This window comes from Diaphorina citri, unplaced genomic scaffold (assembly GCF_000475195.1).
Source record: "Diaphorina citri unplaced genomic scaffold, Diaci psyllid genome assembly version 1.1 scaffold127, whole genome shotgun sequence".
NCBI lineage: Eukaryota > Metazoa > Arthropoda > Insecta > Hemiptera > Psyllidae > Diaphorina > Diaphorina citri.
The window spans coordinates 39,220-55,562 of NW_007377564.1; the positions used below are offsets into that span (position 1 = coordinate 39,220).

Below are 16,343 nucleotides of genomic sequence, written 5' to 3' on the forward strand. Positions count from 1 at the left end.
GATCATACTAGTAAATTGATTTGATTGATTCGTTCTCCATTTTTAACCTTTATAGTGAAAGCACCATGAAAGATATCCTTCTACATTATGTGGTACTCCTTAGTGATTTGTCTTTTATTGTTTAATTATTAGAAATTTGGGTATGTTTAAGTAATTAGGAAAAGTGTAATATAGTCAATGTCCAGTTGCAAATCGAGGACTATATCATTAAGATTTGCTTCATCTTCGTTTAGAAAAGGGTTAAGACCGTCACCCTCAATTTCTCGCACTGACAGCTCAGTTGTGTATTTTCTGTATCTATTTTTAATTCTCGTAGCAGACATAATAGATTCACTCGCATCTAAATTTAACATAATAAAAAAAAAAAAAAGATATTGCTAATATTGTTTTATTTATGCGCCTATTGCCTCGGGCAATAATCCCACCCATTGGTTGAACTCCCATAAAGAGTAGGTATTATTGATCATATCTTTGGCTATCTTATGCATAATATATGCAGCAATATTATGGGATCTGTCGTCAAAAGCTGCACTGGGCACTGTTGCAACTCATTAATATTCTGCGCCCAGAACACAACACAGGAAGTTCGCCTGAGGCGGAAGTTGTGTTTACATTGGACATAATGGAAATACAAAAGACACCAGACCCACGAGCTAGCGGTAAGTTCTATTGTGTCTTCATTAGAATATTAGCTTCGGTTGATTACATAATGAATTTAATAGCTTCTCGTGAAGTATTGAGTTGGATAGGCAACTTTGCAACCTGAGATCCTTGAAAACATTTCTGATATAGGGAAGTAAACGATGAAAAACGCACTTCATGGAAATTACTTAAAACCATCCTAACTACTTACCTCACACTTCAGTCATTATTTAAAAAAAGCCATTAGGAAAGTAAGTAGATACTTCTTGTGAAGGTTTCTTTATTTTTCACGAAGTTGTATTGCATACCTTAGAATCCTTAGATATTGTGTTATTTTTCCTACAAGGTATTAGTAAATACGTATTGCTTATTAGTTTTTAAATTATTTATCGGATCAATAAAATATGTACCTATACTGCCTAATCCTCTTCATTAAAGTATTCACACATCCTACACCATTATTTCAAATTTTATGACGAATAATAGATACTAAGTATTAACTATTTCACGAAGCTGTGGAACATCCAATTAAAACATTTATATTAAACAAAAAAACTTGTAGGAAGTTTCAGACTGAAAATACTGAAATGGATTTTATTGTATTTCTTGTTTATTCGAGGATGGATGTGTTTGATATTAGAATATTGTACATAGATATCACAACGCCAACTCTAATGAATACAAGAAAACAATACAACGTGTAGTGAAAATACTGAAATGGATTTTATTGTATTTCTTGTTTATACGAGGATGGATGTGTTTGATATTAGAATATTGTACATAGATATCACAACGCCAACTCTAATGAATACAAGAAAACAATACAACGTGTATGTATAAACAGAGAGTGGATCAGCGTCTAGCTAGGGGACTATAAACAGGGAGTAGACTAGCCCAAATTTCCCTATGCCATATCAATAGCGAAGGTTGAGTGCAAAGGGAAAGGGATCCACTCGGAAAATTTTGTTTAGCCAAAACCAGTTGGCCTCAAAGCGATCACTTTAACGCTGCGCTGATTGAGAGGCCGACCCCATCTGAACATGGGAAAAGGCGAAGAAAAAGAAGAAGAGGAGGAGGAAATGTTTTCCCTTAAGCTGAGTAAGGCTCAAAGATTAACATTCCTGTCCATAGTATCACAATTAGCTACCGTTAAAATTACCATGTTTTCCCTTAAGCTGAGTAAGGCTCAAAGATTAACATTCCTGTCCATAGTATCACAATTAGCTACCGTTAAAATTACCAATTAGCTACCGTCCTACCTATTGTTTTACACAGAAGCACACACCAATAGTACGCAGATTTGTAAGGTATACCCGCATAGGTGCCCACAAATAGGCACACATATTTCCTTTAGGTGCATCAGTGCATTTAAAATTTTATGAGCTTCATAAAAATCTCTGATGTCTTCTATTTTTAGCAGGTAGCTTGATGACTTCATGATTATGAGGGTGCTTTATAATTTATTAATGGATATTTAGGTGTGCCTAATAGAGAATACAGGTTAGTTAAATCTGACAATTTTTTAAGTAAGATAGGTATTAATGTGTACATCTTTTGTTTTGATTTCAGACACAATGATTCTAAGGATAGAAGCAATTTCCATCTTACTAGCCTTCCTTACTTCTTCTATTTGCAAACCGATCATCAGAACGTTTGATTTGGGTAAGTTATTTTCAGAGATAGTGGCTTTGTCTGTAGGTGTAGTAAGTACCTACATATACATACCTAATGGAGCAGTTGCAAATGGGTAAAAACTATTATTAAATGGTCGATTCCTACGTAAAAAGTAGTGAAAAATTCAAATCTGAGGTCAAAACTACGAAAAAATAACTGTAAAAGGTCGAAAATTCAATTTTCATTTTCCGTTCTAATGAAAGAGTTCAAAGATGTGTGACGTTAGACTTCAGGCAGTTGCCTCGCTGGGTAGCGCCCTTATGCAAGCACGCTGGCGGAGGAGCAGAAAGAAATGCGCAGAAACGTATGCGCACAAACACAATAATGTGTTGCCTGCGAGGGAGCTTTCCTCGGGACATTTGATGTGACGTCATCGCCTACGGGAACGTATGCCGTGACGTCAAAGTTCACGATTTACTTTTTTAAATCACTTTATCTCGGGATCTAGAAGTCGTAGGAGAAAAAGAAAAAATTCCGTTGGTCCTCATTTTTCCTGCTCTATGACTTTGAAACATCACCCAAGTAAGCGCAACTGTTCTATTGTGGTAAAAATCTTCTCCTCCTCCTCCTCCTTCTTCTTCTCCTTTTGCTGCTGCTGTTACTGCTTCTTCTTCTTCTTTTTCTTGCCTATTCGTTTCAAATGTTGGCGACCATTCTTGCTTTGATGACTTTGTTAACGCCTGCCGTGAACAGTTCAGTGGTTTGGCGGAACCATTATCTAATTGCAAACATCACGATTTGTCCTTTTGAGCTGTCGTTTTGTGAACCGTCAAAAAACGGGAGAAGATAAATGTTTGACCCCGCTGAGAACTGAACTAGGCTACTATTTTGTGCTAGTGCGTTAATCATTAGGCTAGTCACTCACTATCAGGTAGACCTGACAGGTACGCCTGACAGGTACGCCTGAACAGGTCCGGTTGTCAGGTATACCTGATACCTGATAGTTAGTGGCCGGAGTAGGCACGTTTTGTCATCGTTCATTCAACAAAAGCTCCTTTACCGTGATAATTCAATGATATACTAAATGCACCATTTTTATAAAGGAGTAGGTATCAACTGGACATAATAGACGTAGATGTAAAATTATTTTTTAGTGTTCTATAGATCACCTTTTACAATAATACTAGTTCATTTCTCTCTTCTCGAATGAACTTGGCATTTCGTTTTCATCGTCTCGTAAATATCCACAGGATTCACAGGATATTCAAATGTTCAGAGCTACGTACGTCTGTGACTTCCTCTCATTCTAACGAGTAATGTTCTCGCTCAGGTTTAAGACAAGTAGGAGAGGAAGATGCATAAAATTTTAACACTTCCAAAATCTTTATAGAGTCCTTCTCATATTTGACTTTCCTGTGACCTGGGGAGCAGATTACGTTCCCTCCATTTTGAAACTGGTGTTGACAAGATGGAAGGAAACGTTTCCTTGAAACCTCAACAGTACTCAACACTCTCAAGAGACAAACTCAATTCATTTCTAACCTAAGATTGGTCTGGCCATCCAGAGAGGAAACGCTGCATGCATCCTAGGGTGTCTACCGGAGGGGAGAAATTTTAGTCTTTTTACTTTCCTTATCCTATAGGAAGGAAAGTAATGTAATCGGGTCAAAATTTCGATGGTCAGAATGGAAGTAATTATGGAAACTATACCTACAATAAGTATACATAGACATGGGAATAGATTTTCCAGTAGGTACAAGTACATGCAAATAGTAATCACAGGAAATTTTCTGAATTCAAGAATATTACCTGAACAATTTGGTAAAATTAGGTTAAAATATCCACTACCCTGTCACTTCCTACGATGTTAGATATCTTATTTGATATACGGCTCATAAAAAACACTAAACTCCCCCTTCCAGAGGGTTTGGTTCGTAATGAAGTAAGGAGAGAATATGGAACCACGCATTATGATGAAGATGATGTTTTAGTAAGAAGAAATTTATGATCTTTCTGACAGACCAAGATATTCTATTTTGACAAGTGGCATACGTGTACAGGGTGGTAGTAATATTGATACTTTGATAAGTAAATAGGTAAATCTTATATTATAAGAACGAGATCCATTCACAGTTCATAGTTCACACACTGATCGCTCTATCTCTAGAACCACAACACCTAGAAAGCTGAAATTTGGTAGGAATATTCCTTTTATGGTCTAGGTGTGCAATAAGAAAGGATTTTGCGAAAATCTAAACCGATCCTGAGATATGATCAATTTTTGATCGCTAAAATCACCATAAATACACAGAGTGCAGAGACTGCGGGAGAGAAAACTTCCTCGCTCGCCTAATATTTGAGTTTCGTTTACCTATGTTTTTATTTATGAACTAAATGATAGTCGGAGACAATGTTGACACCGTGTTACCCCTGTTTGGTATGCAAGACTAATACCATCACGTGAAAGGCGTGGATAATTGGAAAGAACTCTTGAGACTCGCCAAAACCAATACTAATATTAATTGTGAATCTAATCAATTTGAAACGACGCGACGTGCCGCAGACAAGATAAATAAAATCTTGAGCTTTTATCCAACAATATTGAGCACCGAAACTTAAACATATATCAATATGGGTTTAGGTTTTTTAGACATCTCTTTTCATCAATTCTTCATTATTGGCAACTAAAATATCATCTACAAGTCAGAATACCTCGAAGTATGTTGATGAAAACCAACTGGATAAATTAATACACCCGTCACAAAGCATATTGGCATGAGCGGTGATAGGACTTTGTCAATTGACTTGACAGCTCAATTTGCGCTTTTAGAGTATCTTTGATTATCACTTTTCTGATTTCTTTGAACACCTCTTTCTCCTTTCAATAGATTACTCTTTCATGTTTTCCCTCCATCTAAGGTTGTGACAATGTCTACAAGAGACGTGTGTTGTGGCTTGCTCTTTGTAAATCTACATATATAAGTAACTAATCCCAATGTATTGTTTTACATCTTTCTTTGTATGTTACATCGGTTGTTTGATAAATATGTATTCTAGCATTTCAAGGAAGATAATATCTACATTAGTATACATTTCTTTTTCATTGTGAAGCATTGTTTCGACTTTGCAACATATTGTTCTTGTTTGACATGATAAATATTAACCTAGATGCTGTCTTTGTGTTCATGGGCAATATGGGTATCATCCTGTTTAAATGCACTTAGATCATACTAGTAAATTGATTTGATTGATTCGTTCTCCATTTTTAACCTTTATAGTGAAAGCACCATGAAAGATATCCTTCTACATTATGTGGTACTCCTTAGTGATTTGTCTTTTATTGTTTAATTATTAGAAATTTGGGTAAATTGAGATAAAATAGTTTTATAACAATATTGTTTCAAATGGACGTTAGAGGTAACAATCCTGAGTGAGAAGCATGCTGTTTAATGGAACGGACACAATTATCGGTTAGTCAAAAACTGCAGCTTCTATGATATTTCCTTACAAATTTCATCAGTAAATAGGTTTCTTCAAATTAAATTGATCCCAAGGGGCAGGCAATGCCTGAACCCTTGACAAATGGAGTGTGTCTGAAGGCATGTGATGTGTTCCAATCCACTCTACCCCATAAAGGTATTTCACATTAGTTACCTACTTAGGTGTTAGTACATTATAAATATGGTAGGTTTATCATTAAATTTATTAAGTACGTGCAATCAATTAAGTACGTACAATCAATAGCATGCATAAAAAATATCTACCTACAACCTACATGATTTAATAATTAGGTAAAAAAGGTAAGTACACACATGCATTATTGTAAATATTAGGGACTAAGTTAGCAGTTAGCACATGCGTTATTGTTAAATTACTACGTTATACAACATGCGTACCCTATGTACATGCTCTCAATTGAGATAAAATAGTTTTATAATAATATTGTTCCAAATGGACGTTAGAGGTAACAATCCTGAGTGAGAAGCATGCTGTTTAATGGAACGGACACAATTATCGGTTAGTCAAAAACTGCATCTTGTATAATATTTCACATTAGGTACCTACTCAGGTGTTAGTACATTATAAATATGGTAGGATTATCATTAAATTTATCATTAGAGTTAAGTACGTGCAATCAATAGCATGCATAAAAAATATCTACCTACATGATTTAATTATTAGGTAAAAAAGGTAAGTACACACATGCATTATTGTAAAAGGTAAGTACACACATACATTATTGTAAATATTAGGGACTAAGTTAGCACATGCGTTATTGTTAAATTACTACGTATACAACATGCGTGCAATGGTTGCCCTAAGGTGCCACCCGGAACATTTAATACCTTCACCACTTTGGTTAGATTTATGAAGTCTGAGTAAGTACGTGCAATCAATAGCATGCATAAAAAATATCTACCTACAACCTACATGATTTAATAATTAGGTAAAAAAGTTAAGTACCTACACACATGCATTATTGTAAATATTAGGGACTAAGTTAGCAGTTAGCACATGCGTTATTGTTAAATTACTACGTTATACAACATGCGTGCAATGGTTGCCCTAAGGTGCCACCCGGAACATTTAATACCTTCACCACTTTGGTTAGATTTATGAAGTCTGAGATGTTATTAGTGACGTGTCCCAGAAACCACTCCACTTGAGGATGAAGATCGGAAAGCACTTTACACGTAAAAGCGTGCGATGATCCAACCACCAGGGTGTTATTTTGTGGAGCTTCTGTTAGTATAGGACGATGATGAAGTCTCTCTGTGAAAGAACATTAAACGTGTGAACAAATGTAAAAAAGAGTGTGCTGGAATTCAAAGATCGATGGGAGCCACCTGAATTCATGCCTTCAATCTAATCCATCCCTGAGATAAACGGTACTCATCTTGTAACTTTTAACAGTTATCCATTACAACAGGTGGAGCATTAGACTTGAAGATCTGATCACTGAAGACAGTGGCAATTATATGTGCCTCGTGTGTAATAGTTTGGGTTGCATTGACTTTACCTTCAAAGTTGATATCCGCGGTAAGTGTATAACGCGCTATAGTGAGGAGAATGTTGGTTTGAATGTTCCCAAATTTCAAGTTTGAATTGGAGAGATTTACATTGAAAGTCATCGGAGTAGATACCTACGAGAGACATATCAATCCAATCTCATTGAACGAGTAGATAACTTATACATAGTATTCTGGATATAGTCAGGGAGCCCAGATGAGGGAAAAGTAAATTTTGTCATAAGTACCTATAAAAGTTAGCTTTTAAATATTCAATACTCTATCTGGCTGGATGTCGAATTTTTGTTCCGCTTTCTAGAACGATATCCACATAAGCCCTACATCAAGGACGGATTTCCCAGTAACATTACCGCCCTCGTTAACAGCACAGCTATCTTTGAATGTCCCCCATTGTCCGATCTCGAACCCCATTTAAAGTGGCTCAAAGTGACCAACGTGTCCGAGGGTGAAGAAACCCCCAATGGGACTCTCTTGCAGGTAGCCGGATGGTTCCTGAATTCATGCTTTTATTCACAATGTTCTATTTTGCATCGCGCCAAGCTACTAGTAGGTATCTTGAAAGCCCTGTCGATGTCGAAGAGTTTACAGAGAGAAACTTACCTGCTCGTAATAATACTTTGAACTCGGACTGTTCCCTCTACCCTAACTGACCTCAAGAAAAGTCCGTATATTGAAATCCATTTAGAATCCTCAAAGCAATTAGAAAGCAATTCTCTTTTCAATTTTTACCTGATTTTCCCTCTGTAAAATCGAGATATTAAATTTGTTAAAAGTTACAAGATGAGTACCGTTTATCTCAGGGATGGATTAGATTGAAGGCATGAATTCAGGTGGCTCCCATCGATCTTTGAATTCCAGCACACTGTCGTTTAACGAGCACTACTGAGTAGAGAAGGGATCTCGTCCAGGGTGCGACCATCGACAGGACTTCCTGTTAGTACCATAACTACTTTTCTTATTAATATTTTTTCAATTATCTCGATTTGTTCTGCAGATGGTCTTACGGAATTCTCCTGTGGGAGATCATGACCCTCGGAGGAACCCCCTACCCGTCCGTTCCTACTGAAAATTCCGTTGTTCCTCATTTTTCCTGCTCTTTGACTTTGAAACATCACCAAAGTAAGCGCAACTGTTCTATTGGATACACTGGTTAATCTACTTTGAAAAATACAAAGGTCACATAGTTACTCACACTTCTTTGGAGCAGTTGGGTGGTTTCTCCATTCGATGACCGCTTCTCAGAAGTTGGAACAGAGTTTCCACAGTAGGAACGGACGGGTAGGGGGTTCCTCCGAGGGTCATGATCTCCCACAGGAGAATTCCGTAAGACCATCTGCAGAACAAATCGAGACAATTGAAAAAATATTAATAAGAAAAGTAGTTATGGTACTAACAGAAAGTCCTATCGATGGTCGCACCCTGGACGAGATCCCTTCTCTACTCAGTAGTGCTCGTTAAACGACAGAAGGAAAAAGACCTGGAGCCCTCCAAGGCCGATATATCGAGGACCCCTAGGTAAAGAATATTATTGGACTTTGAAAAATTGTACTACTCGTATTACACCTGTCCTGTAATCCCCCAACCAACTAACTACAACTTCAAATAATCTGATATTAAATTTCCTACACCCAAAATACATGCCTACTTGTTAATGAACCAATTAATCAAGTTCTTAATAGGTAATATAGCTGTATGTTTTCTCTAATATTTGGTACTATTGCCATGTTTGGGGAATGTGTGGCCCATTCAACTTACACATCTGACTGATGAGTGTACAGTCTGTGGAAGAGTGCTTCCGGTGCCATCTTTTTTGTTAATGAACCAATTAATCAAGTTTTTAATAGGTAATATAGCTGTATGTTTTCTCTAATATTTGGTACTAGTGCCATGTTTGGGGAATGTGTGGCCCATTCAACTTACACATCTGACTGATGAGTGTACAGTCTGTGGAAGAGTGCTTCCGGTGCCATCCATTTGACAGGCAACCTCCCATCTGTAGTCTTCCTGTAATAATCCTGACAGTGGACATCTCGAGCCAGACCAAAGTCGGCGATTTTCAGCACATAATTGTCACTGACGAGGACGTTCCTGGCCGCCAGATCTCGGTGAATACACTGCAACAAGATGTGAATAATAGAAATATTGACTGTTGAACATGAAAAGGTAAAATACTTAATTATTGTATGAATACTATGAATGTTTTCCAAATTGCATATCAAGTGTTGTGATCTCTTCAAATAGCACAGGTTTCCATCCTCACTATCGGGACTTTTTGATTTCTGAGAATCAAACTAGCTATTGTTGATGTCATTTTTAACAGTGTTGAAACATGAAAGAAAATTAAAATACAAAGATCAAATCCAATAAAACGGACCGCATCATTCCCTACCTTTCTTGACTGCAGATAGTGCATCCCATTGGCCACTTGATAGGCAAAAGAGATCAGGTCTTTCTCCGTCAGAACGTTTCCATTGGTATAGGCGGATCCCAAAGGAGATTCGTAACCGGAAGATGGTCGATGTTTTCTGAGGAAATCTCGCAGATTGCCATGGGGCGCGAATTCCACAATCACATACAGAGGACCATCTTGAGTGCAAACACCCAAGAGATTGATGATGTTGATGTGCTGTCCAATCATCTTCATCATTTCCATCTCGGACACGAGGTCCATCATTTCAGCATCAGAATGACCCTCTGGAAAACGAGTTATAGCTATTTAGTGACGGAAACAAAAGAGGAAAGTATGATACCAACCAACAATGAATTATTTATTTCATTTATAATTTACCTACCTTGCAAATTTGAAAATGGAATCAATAGTACGAGTACTTAACTTAAACTATGTGCAAAAGACACCATCAGACACGATATACGATCATTCATTCAATTAGACCAAATCGAAATTTGTCTCTTACCTTTCAACATTTTCACAGCTACCGTTGTTATAATGCCTTGCTTGAGAATACCATTGGCTTCTGCGCAGATGACTTTACCGAAAGCACCTTCGCCCAATGTTTGTCCCAGATTGAGAGATTGCCTTGGGAATTCCCAATGGACATCCAGGGGCAGTTCATACTCAGACATACTCATGCTGTCAGAGGTCAATTTGGAGCTGCTGATTTTGGTCTTGCACTTTTCAATTTTGACGATGGGCATCTTCTGAAAAAGGCGAATAGGTTTGCATTTTTTATTGATGTGCACAGATACATATCTATGCCTATCTGGGTATCTTACTTCATTGTATAGAAATTCTGGAACCTACTCCTGTCGACCAATTGATAATTGGACAGCATTAGGCGGAAAATAGCCATCCATAAGGGGAATTGCCTTATGGATGCTTCCTTTCTGCTTAATTCTGTCCAATTATTTTCCTCTATCCTGTTCTTCATATCTTTCTTTAGGTAATATCAGCTTAGGATAGTTACCGAGTAATATTAGCTTTTGTAGATAATGAAACCTATAAAGGTCTTGCAGGGTATCAGCAGACATTATTGGAGACCCTTTAAAGGTTTGGAAACCTAAAAAGGTCTCCAAAAACGCCGAGGTCAAAGAATCGGTTTTGATTAAACAAAGTATCCACTGGAGATTGTGGTTGGGTAAATAAGTAGGTGTATGGAGCTCAATAAGCGAACCAAATAATATTGAATCATATTAAATTTTCAGAGAAAAACTCAAGAAGATGTTGGCCATAGAAACGGCAAAGGCAGCCATTGGTACTCAGTGGACGAAAAAGGTCATCATAGAGAAACAGACTTCTTCTGGAACGGAAGATCCTTTGGTAAGTTGAACACAGAAGTAAATACATACCTAATAACATAATATTATGTTTGAATATGAAGAAAGATATGAAGAACAGGATAGAGGAAAATAATTGGACAGAATTAAGCAGAAAGGAAGCATCCATAAGGCAATTCCCCTTATGGATGGCTATTTTCCGCCTAATGCTGTCCAATTATCAATTGGTCGACAGGAGTAGGTTCCAGAATTTCTATACAATGAAGTAAGATACCCAGATAGGCACTAACGGATAGGTAGGTATCATTTGTAGGTATGCCAATCATTTGGACCAAATATTTTCTCATTAGTATTGTATAGGTTTGTATAAATTGCCTATACAAAATAGTGCAGTGGAAAGAGGATGGGTACCTCTATTACTAATAACTACAACGCATAATGTCAACTGAAAAGCCTTTGATTCTCTCCACAGATCTATAGGGATAATTAAATGGAGAGTAGGGAATAGGTAAACTATTTGATAACCTATCCCAACGCATAATGACAACTGAAAAGCCTTTGATTCTCTCCACAGATCTATAGGGATAATTAAATGGAGAGTAGGGAATAGGTAAACTATTTGATAACCTATCAAAATACTCACCATCAACCACGTGCAAATAGGCGCTGGCATAGGTAACACCCAAACTATTGCCAGCAATACACGTGTACCAGCCCTCATCCTCATGAGTTACGTTGTGGATTTCCAACACCTCCGGGTTCATGCCCCCCTCCTAAAAAGACGAAATCAGTTCACAATGACTCACTGAGAAATCAAGGATAAATCCTTGTCAATAATTTCGATAAAACTTCTAACTTCTGGATAAGTAGGTGCCAACTACCAGCCTAATAAGGAATTCAAATTATTAAGGTCTTGGTACCAAAACATGCAATTATTACGCCTCATTTTACGTCCAAAATCATTAACTTCATCCCAAAGAAAAGGGAAAAATAAAATCAAATGGTTTGCAGGGCTTCATGCCAACTTCGAAAATATCAAACTCTGAAAAAAGTTACAGACCCGATGTTGAGTATCATTGGAAGCTTTACTTGCTGTTTATTTTTTGTTAATGAACCAATTAATCAAGTTCTTAATAGGTAATATAGCTGTATGTTTTCTCTAATATTTGGTACTAGTGCCATATTTGGGGAATGTGTGGCCCAGTCAACTTACACATCTGACTGATGAGTGTACAGTCTGTGGAAGAGTGCTTCCGGTGCCATCCATTTGACAGGCAACCTCCCATCTGTAGATGATGGGGTGGAACCGTCATCTGAAAATTTGAGAAAACCAAGTTACGAATTTGCAGTAGGTATAATATCTGTACATTGCACATCGACCTAAACACTGAATTTAACACACAGGAATTTTGTGAATATGTATAATGGAGGTTGAATATATTCATGGCCATTATCTCAAGATATATCATCGACGCGACGGTTCGGCGCATTACTGTTTTACTTCATTCAAGATTAAGATGTACTTATATCTTCAGATGTACTTAAATGAATTAGGTATAGGAAACTGAGGAAAGCAGACAAAGTTTAGAATTTCCATCTGTAGTCTTCCTGTAATAATCCTGACAGTGGACATCTCGAGCCAGACCAAAGTCGGCGATTTTCAGCACATAATTGTCACTGACGAGGACGTTCCTGGCCGCCAGATCTCGGTGAATACACTGCAACAAGATGTGAATAATTGAAATATTGACTGTTGAACATGAAAAGGTAAAATACTTAATTATTGTATGAATACTATGAATGTTTTCCAAATTGCATATCAAGTGTTGTGATCTCTTCAAATAGAATCTCAAGATATATCATCGACGCGACGGTTCGGCGCATTACTGTTTTACTTCAAGATTAAGATGTACTTATATCTTCAGATGTACTTAAATGAATTAGGTATAGGAAACTGAGGAAAGCAGACAAAGTTTAGAATTTGTCGTGAATATACACCCATTTTGCGGGTATTATTATTATTATTATTTTGATGGCTCATTATTGTTTCATTTGTATATTTTAACAACTTCTGAGAGCACATACATACCTGGTAAAACTGTCAGCCACGCTTTGCTATAGGCCAGTTTCCCCGAGCCATAACTGACGTAGCACATGTACCAGCCTTCATCTTCTGGACCTATATCATCCAGTTGCAATTGATACGGGTCGTTGCCATCCGACTGGAAAAATACAAACATTTACCATTTGATATATTTCATTGGAATGCAGAACACAGGGAAAGAGATAGAATCAAGGGAAGACTGAGGTTGTTTGACCCCTTTTCCTTGAAAAAATGCCGAGAGAATAACATCAGAATGTTCTAAAAGGGCCAACTCTTGATTAAAATTTATTTCTTCATTTGTGATTTTGAGTTACAACGAAATGTCCTATTCTCATTTAAATAAAGCTTGATTGACCTGTTCTATGTAGATACTACATAACATAAGGTAGATCATAAGAGAAGCTAAATTTGAAAATCTGGAATCAACCTATCACCAACACCTCATATACATTATGGAGTTTTGCTTACAACATATCCATTTTGCGGGTATTATTATTATTTTGATGGCTCATTATTGTTTCATTTTTATATTTTAACAACTTCTGAGAGCACATACTCGTACATACCTGTTAAAACTGTCAGCCACGCTTTGCTATAGGCCAGTTTCCCCGAGCCATAACTGACGTAGCACATGTACCAGCCTTCATCATCTGGAGCTACATTATTCAGTTGCAATTGATACGGGTCGTTGCCATCCGACTGGAAAAATACAAACATTTATCATTTGATATATTTCATTGGAATGCAGAACACAGGGAAAGAGATAGAATCATGGGAAGACTGAGGTTGTTTGACCCCTTTTCCTTGAAAAAATGCCGAGAGAATATCAATGTTCTAAAAGGGCCAACTCTAGATTAAAATTTATTTCTTCAAGGTTGTTTGACCCCTTTTCCTTGAAAAAATGCCGAGAGAATATCAATGTTCTAAAAGGGCCAACTCCAGATTAAAATTTATTTCTTCATTTGTGATTTTTAGTTACAACGAAATGTCCTATTCCTATTTAAATAAAGCTTGATTGACCTGTTCTATGTAGATACTTCATAACATAAGATAGATCATAAGAGAAGCTAAATTTGAAAATCTGGAATCAACCTATCACCAACACCTCATATACATTATGGAGTTTTGCTTACAACATAAAATATTACATTCGCGTTTCCAAATTCTCTACGAGTATAGACATGAAGCTGATGTTGGATATTCAAATTGCTCGCAATAAATTTGAATACCAGAGAAAATCTTGGCAACTCTAACGTAAGCAAATGAAAATAGTTGAGCATGCAAACGTGCGGATAAGTTCTGTTTGAAATTTTGAACCCAGGAGGAAGGGAAACATCCAATTGAAAATTAGGTATGTGCTTCCACACTCTGGTGAGTGAATTTACCGAGTGTCTATGGGGGTGCAGCTGTAAATGTATGATGAAAAGATGGATACGTACCGACCGAAATAAGCTCAAAAGTCTGAACCCAAATACCTTTACCTTTAGGTACCTGATGCGATTATAAATTCCTAAAATAAAAGTGTTGTTCCTTTGTTTGGAAACCTTACTCACAACCTCCATTTAACCCCTATTTATGCGTTTCAAACGTGCGGATAAGTTCTGTTTGAAATTTTGAACCCAGGAGGAAGGGACACATCCAATTGAAAATTAGGTTTGTGCTTCCACACTTTGGTGAGTGAATTTACCGAGTGTCTATGGGGGTGCAGCTGTAAATGTATGATGAAAAGATGGATACGTACCGACACATCCAATTGAAAATTAGGTATGTGCTTCCACACTTTGGTGAGTGAATTTACCGAGTGTCTATGGGGGTGCAGCTGTAAATGTATGATGAAAAGATGGATATGTACCGACCGAAATAGGATATCAAAAGTCTGAACCCAAATACCTTTACCTTTAGGTACCTAATGCGATTATAAATTCCTAAAATAAAAGTGTTGTTCCTTTGTTTGGAAACCTTACTCACAACCTCCATTTAACCCCTATTTATGCGTTAATGTGATACCTACTCCACATCCGTCTACATTTGATAAGCCGAAAATTATTACGCCTCATTTTACGTCCAAAATCATTAACTTCATCCGAAAGAAAAGGGAAAAATAAAATCAAATGGTTTCAGGGCTTCATGCCAACTTCGAAAATATCAAACTCTGAAAAAAGTTACAGACCCGATGTTGAGTATCATTGGAAGCTTTACTTGCTGTGTAGATAGGAATAGATAGTAGGTAATATCAGCTTAGGATAGTTACCGAGTAATATTAGCTTTTGTAGATAATGAAACCTATAAAGGTCTTGCAGGGTATACTTGCTGTGTTAACACAAAAGAGCCATAATTTTATTAATCTTCTTCGCGTGCCTACTGCATAAAGCTTCCAAAAACTTACCGAAAGCTCATCGAACTCTTCCTCATCATGGTTTCTGGGGTCGAAATTTCCGTCAATATCAGTGAGTTTCATCCATCTGACCTCACTCTGAACGGATGAACTAACACGACACGTGAACACTGCCGTCTCCCGTTCTCTTACCGTCGTGTTAGTGGGCGTCTCCACGATAACTGGAAGCTGCTTGGCGTTCGCTGTATGAAGAGGGAAAATCAAGTATTAGCGATTGTTAAATACAAGTAGCCAGCTCTGATGACCACACAATACATACGCTTAAGAGGGAAAATCAAGTATAACATCAAGTAACTAACTCTGATGATCACACAATACATAAGCTGAATTGCAGATGCCTGATGCACTGTCAATAACTTCAATAAGGGCGAATTATTTGACACATTGAGGTTTTTACGAAATGGCATCAGAACCTACATAATATATTTTCAATTTAAATGCAAATGACTGCCAGTAAAAAGGCTACTAAAATGGTGAGTTAAATGGTGCGGAAAAGAAAGAATGCAAATAATTCTTAGTCAAAGGACCAACTTGCGTACTTCCTTTTGGACCAGGAACACTTTGACTTACCATATATTTTCAGGTCAATGTGATGTTGGACCGTGTCCACTTTATTGGACACAACACAGGTGTAGTTGTCCGAATCCGATAGGGAAGCAGTCTCTATGACATATGTGGGGGATGTTGTCATCAGGCGTTTGATAAGGTTCTCATTTCTGTACCATTGCCGAGTAACTTCGGTACCTGAACCTGAGGATCAATGTGAAATGGTTATAAGTTCCTACTAGAGAAGGACTACCTAATGAGATACCTACCGTTCGAA

The 16,343-nt window shown here is 37.2% G+C and overlaps 2 protein-coding genes across 2 annotated transcripts in view; one reads left to right on the forward strand and one right to left on the reverse strand.

The window, feature by feature from the left end:
• The first annotated feature begins 493 nt into the window (after positions 1–493).
• LOC103524924 lies at positions 494–8,050 on the forward strand. Its single transcript, XM_026820192.1, has 4 exons — positions 494–659; positions 2,212–2,304; positions 7,171–7,296; positions 7,585–8,050. The coding sequence occupies exons 1-4, from the start codon at positions 494–496 to the stop codon at positions 7,905–7,907; spliced, it is 708 nt and encodes a 235-aa protein (XP_026675993.1). The 3' UTR covers positions 7,908–8,050.
• Positions 8,051–8,450: 400 nt separating this feature from the next.
• The window catches only part of LOC103524925 (fibroblast growth factor receptor 2), a 48,905-nt gene continuing 41,012 nt past the window's right edge, over positions 8,451–16,343 (reverse strand). The window contains exons 7-15 of the mRNA XM_026820189.1: positions 16,091–16,270; positions 15,512–15,702; positions 13,692–13,824; positions 12,273–12,334; positions 11,578–11,794; positions 10,202–10,537; positions 9,676–9,980; positions 9,207–9,400; positions 8,451–8,619 (exon numbers count right to left, since the gene is read on the reverse strand). Coding sequence (XP_026675990.1) covers positions 8,475–8,619; positions 9,207–9,400; positions 9,676–9,980; positions 10,202–10,537; positions 11,578–11,794; positions 12,273–12,334; positions 13,692–13,824; positions 15,512–15,702; positions 16,091–16,270 — 1,763 coding nt within the window. The 3' untranslated portion in view covers positions 8,451–8,474. The remainder of the gene's footprint in view (positions 8,620–9,206; positions 9,401–9,675; positions 9,981–10,201; positions 10,538–11,577; positions 11,795–12,272; positions 12,335–13,691; positions 13,825–15,511; positions 15,703–16,090; positions 16,271–16,343) is intronic.

Bases quoted from the DNA above. Each gene is read 5' to 3' on its own strand.
- LOC103524924 (XM_026820192.1), top strand. From the start codon at position 494: ATGCAGCAATATTATGGGATCTGTCGTCAAAAGCTGCACTGGGCACTG. The intron at 660-2,211 runs GTAAGTTCTATT...TTTTGATTTCAG, and splicing joins ACCAGACCCACGAGCTAGCG to ACACAATGATTCTAAGGATA. The intron at 2,305-7,170 runs GTAAGTTATTTT...AACTTTTAACAG, and splicing joins CATCAGAACGTTTGATTTGG to TTATCCATTACAACAGGTGG.